Below are 15,886 nucleotides of genomic sequence, written 5' to 3' on the forward strand. Positions count from 1 at the left end.
TATGACCAATTCTCCAAGAGCCTGTGACCCAAGCATTTGTGCTATTGACTTATCTATTTTTGTAACTATATCCTCACTCTTTTCTCCAAGTAAAAATTATATAAACTATCTAGGAGATATACAAAAGAAATATAAGCAAAGTGTTTTCATTCTTGGTACTTTTAGATCAATACATACAAAACAGGAACTTCCCAAGAGGTCCAGTGGCTAAGACCTGCATTGCCAATGCAGGGGGCCTGGGTTTCATCTCTGATCAGGGAACTAGGTCCCACATGCCACAGCTAAGATCTGGTGCAGCCAAATAAATATTTTTAAAAAATTACAGAGCAATTGCTGTGCCATTTAAGCAAATGCAGTAAAGCTGAAGAAAAAAGCAAATCTTTTAACATTCTCCTGCACTTTACAACGTAATGGTCAAAAGTTGGCAGCTGGTTAGTCCAGAGGGTTAATGAAATCTTAACAGAAGTAACAACTATCATAAATGTGATGCAAAATACCCATAATATCTTGTCCTAATTATCAATGTATTTAAATTTCACAACTAAATCTACTTTCACTAAAGAAAAGGCAGGGAAAATATTTTAATTTAGAAGTAAAAACACAGGTGGTATCTTTAAATCCCCAAAAATGCAATAATTGGTCTTTGTAATCAAACATATTTTTTCTTTTCTCTGTGGTCAGTTGGTGAGTGGGGAACAGGTTGGTTTTTATGAAAATCTGTACTCACAAGGCAAAGCTGAGTAAATTTTCTGAAGATATTTTTGTCTCTGCAGTCAGTTGGTGGATAATAAGAGAAATACTTGGCTCAGAAAAGAAGGAAAGGGTCCCGGAAAAATTTGCAAGCCAATACAAGTTGCCTGCCTAAATAATTTTTGCATACTATTTAATGGGCCAATATAAGTCTATTGAAAGTCAGTGTTTGGAATAATACTTTGCTTTAGAATAAATATTGATGATTCAGGGAAAATATTTGCATTGTAACTGCATGCTATAAACTTCGCTTTAGATTATTAGACATTAGAAAGAATTATAAACAGTGATCTGGAAGGGAAAATTCCAGATAAAGGGAACTTTGTGTTCACAATATTTTTATTGTTATACCGAGTCATAAATCCCATTTATAAGGTGGCAAAATTAGAAGTCCAACCACTTAAGGCTTCATCCCAGTAAGTCAGAGCAGAGTAGGACAAAAGGGGGCTAGACACCACAAAACCAGACCATAAATTTGCTTTCATTTGATTACAAATGCATCAATTTATCAGAGACATCCTACAGAGACTCTGGAAATGTTTACAGTCACCCCAAGTAAGCCCACGTAAACACCCTAGAGATGACCAGAATATACACAGCGATTTTCGTGGCAATGGAATTGCTAAAGACACCACGAGGGCATCTCCCTTGTGGTCCAACCTTCTATTCACCATGTGTCCCTAAGCTACCGTCTGTTTCTACACTTTGTCTTTGAGAAATGAGTTAAGTCCAGTGATGAGCTTTGTTTTTCACCTACTGCCAAAATACTGCAGGAAAACTTAAACATACACAAATTTAAAACACCCCCAGTAAAAAGAATATTTAGTACCTAGAATGGTTAGAAAGTAAGAACGTAGGTGTTATAACCACTTAATCATACATTACTATTACACTGCCTATACTTGTAGATAAAGCTTATAGAACTTAATACAGGAGTGAGATCAAACTATGGATCCAATTGGAACATCTGCTTTATATATTACATTTATAACTTACTTCTGCAAAACCATGTACAAATATTAGGAAAATGCTTACTTTGTATCTCTGTTTTTCCAGGTTTCTTCTCCCCTGGCTTTGTCGGGCCACCTGTTTGAACTGAGTCAAAACTTGATTATTACAAAGGGAAATGAACCCATACAAATACTTCCTAAGAAGAAAATAAGTATATTGTCTTTCACCATTGTCTTTCAAGTGTATGCTGTATTCCCAGCTGGTCAGAGAATACAGCCAAATAAGCATTCCTTTGCAAATAAATTATTTTCAGTGAGGCTTTAGATATATTTCAAAGAAAGATATTCACTCTGTAGCTTGGCAAAGTCTAATGCTTTTTAATAGTTTTCATTCATAACATTCCTGCTGCTTCCAGAGACCAAGCTTATAAATCAAGAGTAAATTATTCACATCTACTAATAACTAGGATCAGAGCAAGAATAGTTAATACTGATGTAAATTAACTCTGCATAACAACAAATCAAATTTGAAAGTTGGAGAAACCTTCTGCAAAATATAAAGTATAAAAGTACTTTATATGTGTGCTTACTTGTTAATTGGCCTATAACTGGTACACTTTCTTCTACTTCATCATATGAAGTGATTGTCACCACATACTCTATTTCAGGTATAAGCTCTGTTAATAAAGTTTCAGTGGTACTAGCTGAAAGGGTAAATTCTTTAGTGGGCCCATCTGGAAATATAGAAAGGAAAATATCAATGCAACAAAAGTTTTTTCACATATAACGTAATACAATATAATGTAATTCCCAGATATACGCAGAATCTGAAAATTCAAAATACACATTTTTTTCAGAATGCCCAAGCATTATTTTTTACTGCCTTCCAAAACTAACACTTTGAATTCTAGAAATTCAATAAATGAACTGGCATTGCCTTTACCTGTTACGATCATATTCCATATTTGTTTGAGGACTCAGGCATGCCTCTAGATTAAAGATATCTCAGAATATCAAAAAAAATCTTGCATTGTTTTTGAATACTAATGGTAGATAACAAAATTTTTATAAGTGAGATATGAAGCAGAAAATAATTTAATTTTAAATTATGTATCAGAGAGTACCAAAAGAAAATCAAGGGCTAAAAATCAACTCAAATACAACAAACCCCATTGGCTAAAATGAATGTCTACTGGGAAACAGCATTCACTTCTATAGGAGAGGTGTATCCTCCATATGCCAGTGAGGGGTGGGGCATACTCTCATGGGTAACCATGGTCCTCTGAACTGACTTAACTATCAAACATTTCAAAGTACAATGTACTGAGCATTTCCATACATGTTGACAATTACGTATTTCCTTTTAGATTATGTTAATGCTCAATTCAACAGGAAACAGTAGTTGTTAGAGACTAAATGACTTTTAAAATTCTTCACCATATTAATTTTCATCAAAACATAAATAATCAAAAAAGGGAACAAGTACGACAGAACCCTGAGAAATGCCCCAGGTTAATATGTGGAGCATCGCAGAACCAACCGGGGCCGCCATGGGAAAAGAAGACCCCAGGGCTCTGCGGGTAGGGATGGTCCCAGCGTTCGTCTTCACAGTCAGTCATTTCCAACATCTGGAAACCAGATGAACTCTTTTTCAGCTGCTTTTTGGCTTTGGAATCAATGAAATAGTTAACTGCAAATGTATTTGGGAAGAAAAGATTCAAGGAAGCAAAAGTAAATGCTTGATCCCTTTTTAAGCTCTTGGATCATATTGAAAACAGATAACAGTTTCTCAGTCTCCTGATAAATCAGCATTTAAAATCACTGGCATTTTTAAAAGCCGTAAGTATGCAAACACAGCTCTGGTGGTAAGTTATGTTGACATCATCTATCTCTTCTATCAGCCAATCAAGACCCCTTCCTACCACTTGGCCAGTGCTCATAAACATGGTTTTTTCCCCATTCCATGTTAGAAATAAAAGTTAATCAAGAGAGATTGGTTCTCCCTACTCAAGCAACATCATGAATACTTAAGAAAACTCTTGAGAAAAACCAAGAAGAGTTTTGTTTTGTTTTGTTTTCTTTTAAAGACTCTTAGCCTTAGGATCTACAGAATCTACCCAGTAAATCCTTGTCTTCCATCATGGCAGCTCACCACGATCCCAGAACACTGTGTCCTGAGCACTGAAGTATGCAGGACACTGGGCAAAGTGTAACACCTCACTTCATCACTTGTCACTTGAAGTGTTGGACAGATTAAGTGATTCAATAAGAATGTCAAGCAGTGATCATTCTATTTTATAAAATCGAAAATTACCAGCAATATTCTGATCAGGGGATCAAGTCTAACAGCTTTACACAGCGAACCAAGTTAATAAAGCTAACACTGTAAAAATATAATAGTGGGTACTGAGCTGGAAATCTGGAGACCTGAGTCCACCAAATATCTTGTGACATTAGGTAAACCCCTCGGGTTTTCTAAATCTTGGCTTCCTCATAATGAAGTGGAAGATGGGGGAAGGATCAGATTATATCATCTTGGATATCTCTGTCCGAAAACCCCAACATCCCAAAACTTACCTGTTGTAGGGTCCACTGTTATTTTGAAACCCACAATTGGATCAGGTGGTATTGCCCATGACATATGAACAGTATTTTCATCTATAATTTTAAAATTCAAGTCTGAAGGTGGTTCAACTGCAAAAAGAGAGAGTTGGTATGTTACATTTTCCAATGTCACAAAATGGTCAATTTAATTAATAAAGAATTGTGGTGAGCAAAGCTTACTAAAATTGTCTTTGCATAAATTTGTTTCCAACAAATATAAAAGATATCTTGTTGGACAAGAGTAAAATTAAAAGCTGACACGGTATGACAAAACATCAGAGAGTATACATATTACAGAAGACAGCACAAACGCTTTGGATTCTTGAGTTGCTAGGTCATCCAAGAATGGCCAGCAAAATCAAGCATAATAGAAACAAATTTGGATACAAGTACATACAGGTACAATGAAATCACATATAATAACCACATATGCAAACAATTCACATAACAATTAAGGAAATATCAATACATGCTGAGTGCATTTTGAATAAGCATGCCAAATCACAACCTGCTTACAACCACAGAAGTTAAGTTAGAACACTGACATAATACTTTTTTTTTCATAATATGGAAAGAATCAATGATCTTTTGGTTCATTCTCTGCATCATTGCCTTGTTATTAATTTTTGTTTGATAATTTTCAGTCTGTGGCAGAGATGAAAAATGTATTTTAATAAAAAGGAAGAAACACTGGTTGGAAATTTAGCACTGTTGCATTTCACAAGGAAATATACATTTAAATGTATATTTGTATTCGACTAGACCAATACTCAAAAATAGTCATAAGGGATGTCAATCATTTATAAATATATAAAGAATGATATACAGGTGTTTATAAAATTAATATTCTGCCTGTTTACACCAATTTTCTGTCTGTTTGCAAGGTGTAAACCAACGCTTATTTTCCTTTGCAGCAGGTATATTCCATACTAGAAGTGGCATTTTAAGTTAAAATGCCAGTATGGTCCTTTCCAAAAACAATGGTTAATTATGAAAAGACAACATCAATGTATATTTATGGACATTTATTTACAGAACTTAAAGAAACTAGTGAAGCAATCTGAAGACATGACCGCATAAATCTTGGAGAAGTCAATGACAGGAATAATTGAAAAGTACAGAAAGCAATAGTTTACATACAAAACTGTTCAGCATCATGCACGTGTCAATGAAATGTTGACTGGTTTTTAGTTTCCCACAATGAACGAAAGCCTCCATGTACAGTAGTCATTACACAAAGACGTTCCAGAAATATTTTATAATGATATTCTCCCTGCAATGTTCATGCCTCATCATGCAGCATTGTACTGACTCACTGTCAGTGCATGGTCGATGCATTCAAAATGATTACTCTTGAAGCAAGTCAACACAATAAGATGACTTTCTGCCATACTCTTCTTCGTTTTAAGATTGAAAGTATTCTTTGTGAGTCAGAATTTTCTGTTTTGAGAGATTATAATCTCCTTTTAGGTTTTCCTAAAGGTCAATTGAACTGTAGTAGTAGCTTGGAGACATGAGTCATAGAATTTAACTGGGGTTAGGGATTTACGTAATATTAATAGCACATTTTAATGGAAATGATACAAATTAAGCAAACATTTGCTTTAAGGAACTGCTGTTTCCAACTGTAGGAGATGGCTTTTTATTTTTACTGTATACACTAGTAATGGAATGGATGTTATTTTCCTACTATCCATACACAGGCAGTGAGATTAGACTATTAATCTACATGCATAGTTTAATTATTCAACATTCTGCTGTCTGTAGCCGTATTGCGAGGTTTCCCGGTAGTCATCACTTAGTATAACAAGCATGCAACAGATGTTAATAGGACAATAGGTATTAAGAATATCATTATAAAATATTGTTCCAGTAGCAATGGCTCAGGACAAATTTAATGCAAAGGCAGACGCAACTGGCCTGAGCATGCTTTTGAAAAATCAGTACATGGAAAAACCACCAACCTTGCAAGGAAATTGACCTGAAGCGGCAGACACTAGGTTAAAACTGCTGAAGGGCAGCAGCAGCCCACCTTGTTGATTTCCAAATGACCAGGATTCCAGAAAAACTGAAAAATTGACTGTTGGGAAAAGTCTTTAACAACTGAATTTTAAGGTGTTCATAGAAACTCAGATGTGGTGCTTGGGGATCGAAAGTAAGAAAGGATGGTTGCCCAGCGTGTGTACAACAGACAGCCCTTTGCACTTTGCTTCTTGCCACTTTCGTCATTGTAAAATCTTTTAGGCTTGCCGTTCTATGTATTTTGTTTGTTTGTTTTTTCATGAAAAAAACATAATGAAGCAAGTGTGACTGTGGACCCCTGTTGACTTGAATCAATGCAAAATATATTTTCATTAACTTCAAAAACCTTTTATTTTATACAAAAGTAATTCACAACTGTCCTTGCATCATTATAAACAGCAAAGGCAGATGCCAGAATATTTCTAATAAAACTATCTACATAGGGATAGTGATTGCACTCAGTCATAGTTGTGTAGAATGAGTGTGAATGAAGATAAATAGAAGTGTAATTATAAATAAATAAGATACCAATCAAGTATATTAATATATTCATAAAACTGAATACTGATAGTGAAGAAACTGAAGTTTTAAGTATTCATAACACTAGCAGTTCAAGTTCCTATTTATGAATAATGCTTTTTGTTACCAAAAGGCTATGCTATCAAAGCTACATTCTGATGTATCTTTTTACATAAATTGGCAGGATTTAGGACTTTTTAGTAATGATAATAACTAGCATTTGCTGAGTGTCTTTTCTGTGACAGGCAGAGAGTTGGTCACTTTCTATACTGTCTCTTCCTCTTCTCATGACCACCCAGCAGAGTGGCCTTATTATCTGATTCACAGATGAATCAGTGAAATTCAGAAGGGTTAACACAGCGGCAAATAAGCAGCAAAACTTTGACCCCCATAGTCTGACTTCAGAGCATACAGTTTTATACCATACTGGCTTATTAAATAAGAAATATTTGCATGAAAGATTAACTTTAGAAACCAATATTGATATGAATTTGGCTATTAAACATACATAAGTATTTTACTTACTCTATGAAAAACCTTTATTTGATGCCTCATCAACAATAAACATGTGCTATTCAGACATCTCCAATTCAGATACAGATAAAATTTGGTATATTAACTTTACAACTTGTTTAAGCAATTTTAAAACCAAAGTGTCTATCTTGATATACAGTTTTTACAAAACATTGTCATTCACTATGGCACTCAAAAGGAAGATATGTCCAAGAGTTTAACAACAGTGCAAGGATGGATGGACAGCTGGGAGGAGGTTAGTTTAATAAGATATGGTAAGTGTATGAAGACAAGGAAAACTAAGAACAAACTGCTAAAATATCATTTTGATGAACCAGTAAGACCTTTAGTCTAATGTTTGTGATAGCAACACTGAGAAGGGTACTACTTTAATGGTAGAAACTTTGAGAAGTGAGCAAAGTGTAGTTTTACAATATTCAGTAGGCACTAATTTTTATTTTCTGTCCAAAGCTAGTATAAATTTAACGACCTTTGTCATGATACAGATATTTATTTCATTTGTGTTTATAAGATACCAAAAATATGCAGTTGAAAAGTTCATGTTTCAGACAAGTAACAAATTATTCTGTACAGATTACCAAATGCATTCTTTCATTAAACTGACTGGGTTGACCCACTGTCAAGCAAGAAAGCAGCGCAGTGGGAGCAAATTAGCACAGCACTGGGCTGGAAGACCTGGGTCTTGCCTATGCCTTGTCCCTAGGTATCACGTTCGTTAACTGAGCCATTCAGCCTCTCAGCCTCATTTGGAGAATGAGAAAATTAGAATAGATGACTATACGTTCCCATCTAGTTTGAAATTTCTGTTGCAAGTTCGACACAGGATTATAGAAATACACATTAACTTGCCTCTTAACCTAGACATAAGATAATTAAAGCTTATGGCCTCTACTCTGTTATGAATTAAAAATATCCAATATTTCATTATATATTATGAACTAAAAATCAGAGTTACTAAAATTACAACTGTTTTTTGTAAAACACACGATCACCCCAAATACAGATTAATTAGAAAGGTGTCTAATTCTCAGGGAACACTGGCCATTGACTTTTAAATGTTAAGTGTTAAATTTTCTAAATGGCAATTAATGTATGGTATGATACAGGAACAAAAATAACTCACACATTCTAGACCTTACAGAGAGCTGGCCAAGTTATAAGGTTAACAAAGTCTATGCTGCTGCTAAAAAGTATTAAAAGAAAAAATCATTTTCACTCTTATTTTTATGGGACAAAATACTAATTATTAAAAATAAAGTTCCTTGTATAAGTAGGTAGAATAAAATAACATGACAAAGGTGGTACTCCCTATATTTTAAAAAAGGATAAACGCAAAAAGTGAATGCCAAAATCTTTTAATTAAAGGTATGGAACTTTCCACACATAAAAAAAAATTTAAGTAGAAATTGACTGGAAAATAGTATAAAGACAAGAGTACAAGTTGCAAAAAGGAAAGAAAAGTTACAATGGCTACTTTAGAATTAAGGTCAAAATGACATCTCAAGAAGCAGGGCTGCCAGTTGAAGTTTTGAAATGTATCAACAGAAATGATTCAGAGAACTTCTGTTTGCAGCCCATTGTCCCCAGAAACGCCTTGGCTACAAATTTTGTTAGCCCTTCCCAGCCTCCAGGGGCCACTTAGTTGGTAATTAACACCGGACCAGTCCTGTCCAATACTGGAGCCACAAGCCACATGTGGCTATCAAGCACTTGAAATGTGGCCAGTCTGGATGAAATGCACTGCAAGTGTAAAATACACACCCAGTTTCAAAGACTTAATACAAAAAAATGCAAAATATCTCAGTAAGAATTTTTATATTGATTACATGTTAAAATGGTAATACGGTGGATATATTAGGTTAAGTGAAATATGTTGCAAACACTAATTTCTCCTGTTTCTTTTTCCCTTTTTAATGTCACAATCAGAATATTTTAAGGTGCATGTGTGGCTTGCATTTGTGGCTCACAATATATTTCTATTTGACAGTGCCAAACAGAAGAGTGAGGCCCCTTTCAAATAAAAAATCTTATTAAAATATCATTATTAAATGCTGACCTAACCAGGTGAGAGACAAGAAGAGAAACAGCTTAAGAAAGCAAAAGAAAGAGCTATACCGTGTAGATATAAATGCAAACTTAAAAGATAAATTATGAGAAATACGGAAATAATCAGTAATGTAGATAGCAAAATGTTCTTTTCAACTGCACTTTCCTAACTATCTATTATCCAACTGAGAACTGATTTTTTCCACTTACATCATTTCCAATCCAATTCTTGTCCTAAGAATTCACAACTCTTTCTGATTTTCAAATAACTATTTTCTTAATGAGCAATAAATAGGCCACTTTAGTGAATTATCTAAAAATATCTTGAGTGGGGCTTCCAGAAGTTCCTCCAGTGAAATTCCTTCCTAACAACGACATACAAAGGAACATTAAAAGCACTCTCATCTGAATATTACTTCACGAGGCCACTCTGAAAGGCCTCTACATTCATCAAGTATTCATCAGATAAGAAGAGCCAGCAAGTTTCCCTTACTTTTCTGAACATGCTGTACATTTTGAAGACTCTGCTTTTCCTAATCTTAATTTTTTTTGTACTTGTGGTCTTGAACCAGAGAATCGAACATAACAGAAAGTTTTTGGAAAATCTCAGCGCTGTCTTGAAACCCTTCTACTTCCCCACAACCTCTAAATAAGCCTCACCCTCTGAACCCACAACCTCTAAATAAGCCTCACCCTCTGAACCCCACCCCCAACTTCCACACTGCCCCACCCAGAAGTATTGCTTTGCTCCCTTGACTCCATCAGGAGCATTTCTTTACTGGGAAAAAAAAAAAAAGTACGTTTTTAAGTTGTCTTTATGGCAGTACCCCATTTACCTCGCAGAACAATAAATCTAGTGTGTCAGATCTCCTCTGATAACTGAGGAAACACAGAGGCCCATACTGGGTTAATATCCAGAAAGGGCTTGTTCCACCAATACTGATAAATGAAGGCATCAAATGCACACAACAGTAAGAATAAAATAAGGTTGAAAATTAGCAAAAGTCCTTCATTTTCTAAGGGGTGGAGCCTATAGAGCCTTTCCAGACCCTTGGGCCCTGAGCCCATCTCTGAGCCTCAGAAGACTCAGCGCCCAGGGCTGATACTGAGGGAAGGAGGGTTGGGGGAGGTGATGCCCGGTTTGCCAGGCTCCCACCAGCTCCCTGGGTTAAGAACCTTGGCCCAGACCCAACCTGTGCGCGAGGGGCTGGGTCTGGGCTTGGGCCAGGCGTCCTGGAGCGCAGCGAACCAAACAGGGACCGCAGCGACATCCCCGCCCCCGCCCCAGCCGCTGCCAACACACCCCGGGTCCCGGATCGCTACCGACCACCCACTCCCGGGGCGATCCGGCTCCTCACGTGCCCGCACCGCCCGCCTCGCCGACCGGACTCCCCACAAAACACACAGAGGCGCAGAGCCGGCGCTGTTGGAGTCTTTTATTTGGTGCTGTCACCGAGGTCGCAGCCCCGAGCCAGGGGCTCCCCCAGCCACGCGCACGAGCGAGCGCGCCGTGCGCTCCGGGGCTCCTGGGTACCACCCTCTGGCGTCCGGTCCGTAGAGCCGGCTGCAGCCGTCGCCCCCTCCCGGACAGCTGGTCTTCGCTCAAGGCGGCAGTGGCGGTGGCGGTGTGGACAGCACACCGCAGAGACAAGCGCAAGAACACACAGCACTGTACGGAACGGAGGAAGCGGAAGACGAAAAAGAGCTGGACCTGAGAGCTGGGAGATGGACGAACCTCAGAGCAGGGGGCGTTTCTCCGAAGCAGAGAAACCCCGGGAGAAAACACACGAAGTGCAGGGGAAACAGATCGAGCAACAGTGGCAAGGAAGATTTGCCTTTTTCTTTCTTTCTTTCTTTTTTTCCTTTCTAGACTTCTACCTTGTCACGGGGGAGAAGGAGGGAAGAGCCTTTTACCTTCTGCCTCGATGGAAGACAGGAGCAGGGCCGCGCCCAGGGCGGCGAGCGCTGGGGGAAGCCTGGTCCGCATGCTCCGCCTCGGGGCTCACAGCCACATGAAGGGATCTGCCGGAGGAAACAGTGACCGCATCAGAACCCGGTCCCGGCGGGCCTGGAACCAGGTTAGAACTGAAGCCTGGACCCGGGCCAGGCCCCGACCCGCTCTGCCTTAATAACCACAGGGCCCAGCCGGGCAGAGAATGGGCCCTATTGTGGAGCAGTGGAAGTCAAGGTCGTCTGCAGCAGTTCAGTCAGGGCACTGAGAGCGAGTTGAAGTTTAAAGAGGGTCCTGTTTGCCTGGAGGCCGGACCTGCTTAGCATCCCGGGTGAAGGGCCTTACCAGGCCCCACATGACTTCATCCTGCCTCGATGATGGCTAATTCAGAGATCATCTTATCCCTGAGTCAACTAAATGTCTCTTCCAGCTGGGGTTTTTATTTGGCCAGCCTTTTTTTTTCCTAGCTGCGGAACTCTTTAGGTAACTGTACTTTAGTGGTCTCAGGGTAATTTGGAAAAGTATAATAAGCCTCTTTTACTCTCTTTTTTCTTCATTTTGTTCTGCCTACAAATATGCAGCCCTTGAAGGTCTGAAATGGATTATACAGAAACATGTACAGCCCAAGAGAAACTTGACCCTCCTGCTAGCTGTGTTGTCTTCACATCTGATAAATCTTTCACTCAAGACGAGGAAAAAACAACTCTGAAATACATAATAAAAAGGAAAAGGCAATAGAAGAGACAAAGCACTCTTGTCTGTTTTCCCAAGATTTTTTTTATAAAATTCTCAGTAAATTCTCACTTAACTGTTCATTTATCCCAGAAGATTACAGGTTTACACGCTCCAGAGGGGATACTCTGATTTTTCCTGATTCTGTAACTAGGCTATTAATTCCTTCAAGACAAGGAAACTTATTCACCTTTTGTGGCTAGTAACACATAGTAGGTAGGTGCCTAATCCATGTTGGTAGAAGGAGATCTAAAATATTCTAAGGTCCAACTCAGGGACAAAAGCTACTAGTGATGAACTTAAAAGTGGAAGACTGCCAGAGGCAAACATAAAAAGAGAGTTGATTCTGAGGTACATAAATTATTGTAAGGCAACAGACCAGGCCTCTTGAAAAACGAAGTCATGTTTGGGAATCCAAAAAGGAGCCAAAGGTTGAGCCCTCTTTGAGAAAAGAAACTGACAAGCTCCAACCATGTCTTTCCAAATTATTGGCATGATGTATCAGGGCAGCTTTCCTGGGCCCGATTGTAAATTGCATTTTAAATGTCTGATGAACATGCTTGCCAAATTGCCGGGAGCTCCTTTTTATAAGCCAAGATTAAAATTTTCCCGCTGCTCTGGAGATCCAAGGACTCTAGCAATTTCTTTCTTCCTATTTAACAACTGTTTGACATGTCTAACCCTTTTCTACATCAGTAAAAGGCAAGAGGTGAGACCGGTCCATTGTTTCCATCATCTGGCCCTAACTTCGCTATAATAATTTCCAACTCAGTTGTGTTCGTGAAAAGTTAAAGGCTGACCATCGACCCACCAAAAAACTATGTGCAGTTTTTTTTGTTTTTTTTTTTTCTTTTTTAACCGCTCAACTGGCTGTAAAAGTTGTGGCAGGGCTATTGTGGATCTAGAGCGCCACTTATTGGCTGTTTTAGCTGCACAATGGATCCTGTCTTGTCGCGGTATCTGAACATAAAGTCAGTTCAGCCAGCCAGGCATTACACCCATGTTTAAAAAGAAGAAGAAAGAAAGAAAAGAAAAGTTCTCTCTCCTTTTACCAAAACATTTATCTGAATGTTTAGCAACACTTCATTGAGCATTCTCAGACACAAAAAGTCTGAAATCGGCCGTCCCTACGTGGCAGCGAGGCCATTTCACACACTCATGAATGAAAACGAGTTGGGGGGGAGGGGGCGTAGATGGGGGGTTGGAAACTTGGATTCATCTCCTTGGGCCAACGCGTCCCTTCCCCCAACTCCGCTGGAAGAGGCCAATTCTTGCCAAGTTAAAAAAAGCAATTGCACCCCCACCCCATGGGGTCCCTCCAGATTTCCTGCGCGTCACCTACCGCCGTCCTAACCTACTGAATCCTTGACATCAGTTACCCAAGGACCACCAAGTTTAGCGCTCATTTCCTTTCTTGCCCAGTCCCTCTCCGGTGTGCCAGCACGCTTTAGAAGGCCATAGAATCTGGGTTAAGGGAAATGGAAAGGGGTCCCTGGCAAGCCCCGCAAGGACCACCTGCGGCCCCTAAGGGTACCTGATGCGGTGTACCTCTCCTGCTCCCTGGCTACACTCCCCGCTCCTTAAAACCCTCTGCGATCCCTACACTCTCTAGGATAGAGGATGGAAACTCGCGCAATGGTTCCACGACCCTGAGGAGGGCCACCCCGTCTAGCCTGGGGGAGAAGCTGTGTAACGTCGGGCCAAAGCGGAGTCCCCGAGAGCTGAACTAACCGCCCCCCCGCCCCACGCCGGGATGCTTTGAAAAGCGGCGGAAGGAGCCAGAACACCAGCCCGGGAATCTGTCTCCAGATGCCACACGCACCGGCGCAGCCTCGACGAGGGGTCGGCGGACCCTCTAAAGAATTCCGCTCCGGGCGTCACCTTCCCTACGCGCGGGCAGCCGCGTGGCCGGGGGGAGACCAGCGGCTCCAGGACCCCGCGCACCCCTCGTCAATTTCAACCACGCATCTATAGACGAAATGCTTCCTCCAGCTGGAACAGTGAAGGGGTGCTTTACGCACGCACAGCCGCCCGGCATCCTCTCTTGAGAAAAAAACTACATTTCTTTCCCCCTTTCATGTTACAAATGAACCCAAAAAAAATCTCGGAGTAGCCCAGGAGCACGTTCAAACGGCCCCCGCTCGGGCTCCTGAATAGCTCAGAGCTGAGCGAGGAAGAGGCTCGAGGCGAGTTTCCCTAGTTATCTTTGGAAAGGAAGAGGCGGGGGGGGCGGCTAGAAGCCAGACCGACCTGAGGCGGTGGTGACCGAGGCAGCGGCGGCGACAGAGGCTTCCCGGCGTCGCGGAAGCCGGCGCTCGGTGTGACCCCCCGCGCACGCCCGGGCGGTCGGCGCTGCGCTCCGGGCGCACCTGGCGGCCGCGGAGAGGTGGAGCGGCCGCAGGGCCACCGGGGAGCGGGAGGCGGTGGAGCCCGGGCGGAGCGGCGGGCGCGGCCGGACTGGCGGAGACGGCCCGGGACCGCAGCTGCCGGCGCGCGGACGCGTCTGGGTCGGCTCGACTCGGTCGAGTGGGAAGAGGCTCTGCGCCGCGGGCTCCTTAATAGAGGGCTGTTCCCAGCGCTCAGTTTACTCGGTTACGAAACGCCTGAGAAGGTGGACGGCTGCCACGGGGTGATGTATGCTCCTCCGGCGGTGAAGGAGGTCTACTTTTGGGAACGTGTGCATACTTCGAGCATTCCTTCGGCGTGAGGTGGCGATCGCCGTAGTAGCAGTGCCCTGGCGGGGGGAGAGAAGGGGAGGAGGCAGGGGCGAAGCAGAGGAAGCGGGGAGGGGAGGGGAGGGGGGAGGAGGGGGAGAGACAGCCGCGGCCGGGTTCACTGCCAAGGGAATCCGCTCTCTCCTCCGCTTTGGGCGGGCTGGGGGAGCTCGGGTTTCCCTCTCCGGGCGATTTTCTTTAATAAATTTATTTTTCTAAATTAAGAAGGAGGCGGGGGAGGGAAGTAGCGACTCTCCTGTATAGAACTGCAAGAATGTGACCGACCCCACCCCATCGTTAGCCCCAGCCCCCATCATCGCCACCTACACCTTTCTCTCCATCCGTCCTGGGGTGCACTTAAAACCGATTTACAGCGTTTCCATTAACTAACTGTCTGTGCACGCGGCGCGCCTTCTGTCTTTTTCAATCTCAGGCGATTGGAAAGCCGGATGGCCGCCTGCGCGGGGCTCGGCGGTGGGATGGTTTTCCCAGTCCTGTCTCTCTCCCCTCCCCGGTGCTCCGGGACGGAACTAGGAGGCTTCATTTGAGCCAAAAGAGAGGGCGAAGGAATGCTATGAAACCTAGGGATTCTCCGAACTGGAAGCCCGCTCGGGAACAAGTTCCATCCACCGTGGAAATGTCTCACTTGAGCCAGAACAAAACCTGGTTCGGAGTCGAGGCTTCGGAAAGAAAGCTCTGCCCTTCAAACCCTGCGGGGTCAAGGCGACGGAGGGAAGTGCGTTTCCCCCCTGATCCCCACTGCCGGGAGCTGGCGGCCACGTGGGGGCTCGTGTTCTGCCAGCGCCTTCTCCAGGTTTGGCCGCCCCCCTCCCCGCTCTGCGCCACCTCTTGGCCCCGAGCGGGGCGCCTGGCACTGAGGGCTGCCAAACTGTATTAGACGCACGGGAGGAGGTGAGGCGCTCTTACACTGTGGCATCAGAAAAGCGCTTCAGGAAACGTTCGGGTTACACACGTCAGTGCGCTCAGCAGAAGCCCTGCGCCTTTTGGCTCTTGGAGCCCGGGGGTTAGTCTGCCTCATTTAAGGTACCGGCGATGGAGACGAG

The 15,886-nt window shown here is 42.1% G+C and overlaps 1 protein-coding gene across 3 annotated transcripts in view; it reads right to left on the reverse strand.

Moving 5' to 3' along the window:
* The window catches only part of COL12A1 (collagen type XII alpha 1 chain), a 115,901-nt gene extending 101,143 nt beyond the window's left edge, over positions 1 to 14,758 (reverse strand). For all 3 annotated transcript variants that reach the window (XM_081530778.1, XM_081530777.1, XM_081530779.1), the window contains exons 1-5: positions 14,359 to 14,758; positions 11,340 to 11,447; positions 4,278 to 4,394; positions 2,291 to 2,434; positions 1,786 to 1,845 (exon numbers count right to left, since the gene is read on the reverse strand). In XM_081530778.1, coding sequence (XP_081386904.1) covers positions 1,786 to 1,845; positions 2,291 to 2,434; positions 4,278 to 4,394; positions 11,340 to 11,412 — 394 coding nt within the window. In that variant the 5' untranslated portion in view covers positions 11,413 to 11,447; positions 14,359 to 14,758. The remainder of the gene's footprint in view (positions 1 to 1,785; positions 1,846 to 2,290; positions 2,435 to 4,277; positions 4,395 to 11,339; positions 11,448 to 14,358) is intronic.
* Between the last annotated feature and the right edge of the window lie 1,128 nt (positions 14,759 to 15,886).

This window comes from Giraffa tippelskirchi, chromosome 9 (assembly GCF_054371585.1).
Source record: "Giraffa tippelskirchi isolate mGirTip1 chromosome 9, T2T-mGirTip1v1.2.pri, whole genome shotgun sequence".
NCBI classification, from domain to species: Eukaryota; Metazoa; Chordata; class Mammalia; order Artiodactyla; family Giraffidae; genus Giraffa; species Giraffa tippelskirchi.